The 3,511-nt window shown below is 42.6% G+C and overlaps 1 protein-coding gene across 1 annotated transcript; it reads left to right on the top strand.

Moving 5' to 3' along the window:
• Positions 1–280: 280 nt before the first annotated feature.
• LOC141600025 (ABC transporter G family member 6-like) lies at positions 281–2,983 on the top strand. The gene has a single exon (XM_074420181.1). It carries the CDS (start codon positions 551–553, stop codon positions 2,774–2,776), a length of 2,226 nt encoding a protein of 741 aa, XP_074276282.1. The 5' UTR covers positions 281–550; the 3' UTR covers positions 2,777–2,983.
• The last annotated feature ends 528 nt before the right edge of the window (positions 2,984–3,511 follow it).

Below are 3,511 nucleotides of genomic sequence, written 5' to 3' on the forward strand. Positions count from 1 at the left end.
GGAGACGGAGATAGAGACGGTTGAGTGTTTTACTAGCTAGAAGGCTTGTGGCCTTGAGGGGTGAGATGATGATACACATACAAGAACTGATGTAGTCACTTAAGAAGAAAAATGAGACGTGTTGACAATAGAATTAGGAGGTTTTAGGTCACCTCTCTCTCACCCTCCTCACCTCCCTTTCCTTACTTTTTTAGTACACGCCCATTTCCCACTCCCACACCCTATGTCCCTTTCACACTTCCTTACACATTTTTTACGTACACAGAGAACTAATTCAAACTACCTCCCTTTATTTTTTGTATTAATTTATCCCACCTTACTAACACTCCCTATATATAATCCCTTCCAATTTCTCTTCCTTTTCATTCATTTCAAAGTTAGATATCCTTACCAAACTAGGGAACTCTTTATAACTTCCCCCCATCTAACGGCCTGCCTAAATTCATGTTATTTCTATTTCACATTTCTTAGTTAGGTCATTCATACGCAAACAAGAAAAAATAAAATTAAAAAAACAAAGGTGGATATACTAAGAGGTATTACTAACACAATGTCTCGCGTTGTTGATGATAGTTCTGCATCTTCCTCCCCAACCTTATTGCCATACTTTGGCTCAAACTACCATCATTCTATGGAGGTTGAATCCACCCGAAACGGTATCAACACGTCCTTCTCACCCACTCTCGGACAGTTATTGAAGCGCGTGGGGGACGTTAGAAAAGAAACTACAGGCGATGAGACACCGGTACATCACGCACTTACTGTCAGCCCTGAGCCACGCGCTCTTCCATTCGTCCTCCGTTTTACTAATCTCACTTACAACGTCAAAATCGCGCGCAAGTGTTCTTTTCCAGCTGTGTTTTCCGGTGGTCGTGGGGTGTTTTCCGGAACAAAGACACTCCTCGATGACATATCGGGAGAGGCACGTGACGGAGAGATTATGGCCGTTCTCGGAGCTAGTGGCTCAGGGAAGTCGACCCTTATTGATGCCCTCGCTAACAGAATCGCGAGGGGGAGTCTTAAGGGAAAAGTTACGCTCAATGGTGAGAACCTTGAGTCTAGGTTGCTTAAAGTCATTTCGGCTTATGTCATGCAAGATGACCTTCTTTTCCCCATGTTGACCGTTGAGGAGACACTCATGTTTTCCGCTGAATTTCGATTACCTCGTACACTCTCTAAGTCGAAGAAGGCAGCGCGTGTGCAACAACTTATTGAGATGTTGGGTCTTCGAAATGCTGCCAAGACTATCATCGGAGATGAAGGTCATCGAGGTGTTTCCGGTGGTGAACGTCGTCGAGTTTCGATTGGCATTGATATCATCCATGATCCGATTATATTGTTCTTGGATGAGCCTACATCCGGGTTAGATTCTACTAGTGCTTTTATGGTTGTCAAGGTGTTACAAAGGATTGCTCAAAGTGGAAGTATTGTTATTATGTCTATACACCAACCTAGTTATCGTATCATGGGCCTCTTGGACCGCCTTATATTTTTGTCCCGAGGCCAAACCGTCTTCAGCGGTTCCCCTTCGGACTTGCCAGGGTATTTTAATGAGTTTGGGAACTCAATTCCTGAAAATGAGAATAAGACCGAGTTTGCACTGGACTTGATTAGGGAGCTCGAGAGCTCCCCAGGTGGGGCTAGGGCGCTGGTTGACTTCCACAAAGGATGGCAGGAAAAAAAGAGGGGTGCGTACCCGACCATTGAAGGTGCACCTACAGATAGTCGAGGTGGACTTTCGCTTAAGGAGGCTATTAGTGCGAGTATATCCAGAGGCAAACTCGTATCTGGAGCTACCAATACTGATGCCTCCCCTGCTTCTATGGTCCCCACTTTTGCGAACCCAATCTGGGCTGAGATGTCTACATTGTCAAAGAGATCGTTCATGAACTCCCGCAGGACACCGGAATTGTTCGGCATCAGAGTTGGAGCAGTCCTGGTGACAGGATTCATCCTGGCCACCATGTTCTGGCAGCTGGACAACTCTCCAAAGGGTGTCCAGGAGCGTCTGGGGTTCTTCGCATTTGCAATGTCCACCACCTTCTACACGTGCGCTGACGCACTACCAGTCTTTATCCAAGAGAGGTACATCTTCATGCGGGAGACAGCCTACAACGCATACCGTAGATCTTCCTACGTCCTGTCACATGCCCTCACCTCCTTCCCATCCCTAATATTCCTGTCCCTAGCCTTCGCGGCCACAACCTTCTGGGCGGTAGGCCTAGACGGTGGAGCCCAAGGGTTCTTTTTTTACTTTGGAATCATCCTTGCCTCTTTCTGGGCGGGGAACTCATTCGTATCCTTCCTATCTGGGGTTGTCCCTCACGTAATGATAGGATACGTAATCGTGGTGGCGATCCTAGCCTACTTCCTACTATTCTCAGGGTTTTTCATCAATAGAGACAGAATCCCAAACTACTGGATATGGTTTCACTACCTATCATTAGTCAAGTATCCATATGAAGGTGTCCTACAAAATGAGTTCAGTAACCCAACAAAGTGCTTTGTCAGAGGTGTACAAATATTCGACAACACTCCTCTAGGTGAAGTTCCTGAAGCCATGAAAGTAAAGCTTTTGCAAACAATAAGTGGTTCATTGGGAATGACGATAACACCCTCAACTTGTGTCACAACAGGTGCTGATTTACTACAACAACAAGGCATCACCGATTTGTCCAAGTGGAATTGTTTGTGGGTTACTGTTGCTTGGGGCTTTTTCTTTAGGATTTTATTTTACTTTGCTTTGTTACTTGGGAGTAAAAATAAGAGGAGGTAAAAGATTCGAGGTTTAAAAAAAAAAAAAAAAAAAAAAAAAAAAAAAAAAAAAGAGGGATCTCGAAAAATGAGCCTTTTATTGATTATTTAATTATTCTATTTCACATTTCATTAGGATTGGCTTCGTGTAGCCATCATCCTAACTATCTAAACAATGAATATGGGTTTATTTTTATTTTATTTTTAATTACATGAAAAGTTCAGAGTTTGTTGGTTTTTCTCTTTATTTTTTTTCCTTTCTTTTGGTGAAGATAGGAGGGAAAGAATCACTAAACTGCAACAAACAAGAACGAAACTAACAAACTAAAAAGTATAAAACGGAACTCTGCGCGGCCAAGCTATGCCCCCGACATCTTGTTGAACCAACTTGAACAAATGATTTGGCATGTTAAAATGCTCGAAAATGACCAGCTGGAGCTTTTGTTTGACCTCTTAATTGGTTCGCTAACCACTCGACATAAGCATTAGCATAACGATTAATGTGGTGTATCTCGAAATTCCAATGAGAGTCTCGAATAAATGAGTGGCAGATTTTAATCAAATGCGAGTGGGGTTTGGTGTTGTAATGTAAAAGTTGAAATTGTTTGATAATTTGGGCATAAGATACTCCCTCTATTTTTTTATATATGACTTTCTCACATTTCGAGACACTCCCTTCTCTCTTCAATATCTCTTAAAATATAAGATTAACTATTATGATATGTATACTCATATGAAAGAGTTTTCCGTAAGGAAT

The sequence above is a fragment of the Silene latifolia genome, chromosome 9, assembly GCF_048544455.1.
Source record: "Silene latifolia isolate original U9 population chromosome 9, ASM4854445v1, whole genome shotgun sequence".
NCBI lineage: Eukaryota > Viridiplantae > Streptophyta > Magnoliopsida > Caryophyllales > Caryophyllaceae > Silene > Silene latifolia.

Coding starts and splice junctions, on each gene's coding strand:
- LOC141600025 (XM_074420181.1), top strand. CDS start 551: ATGTCTCGCGTTGTTGATGATAGTTCTGCATCTTCCTCCCCAACCTTA.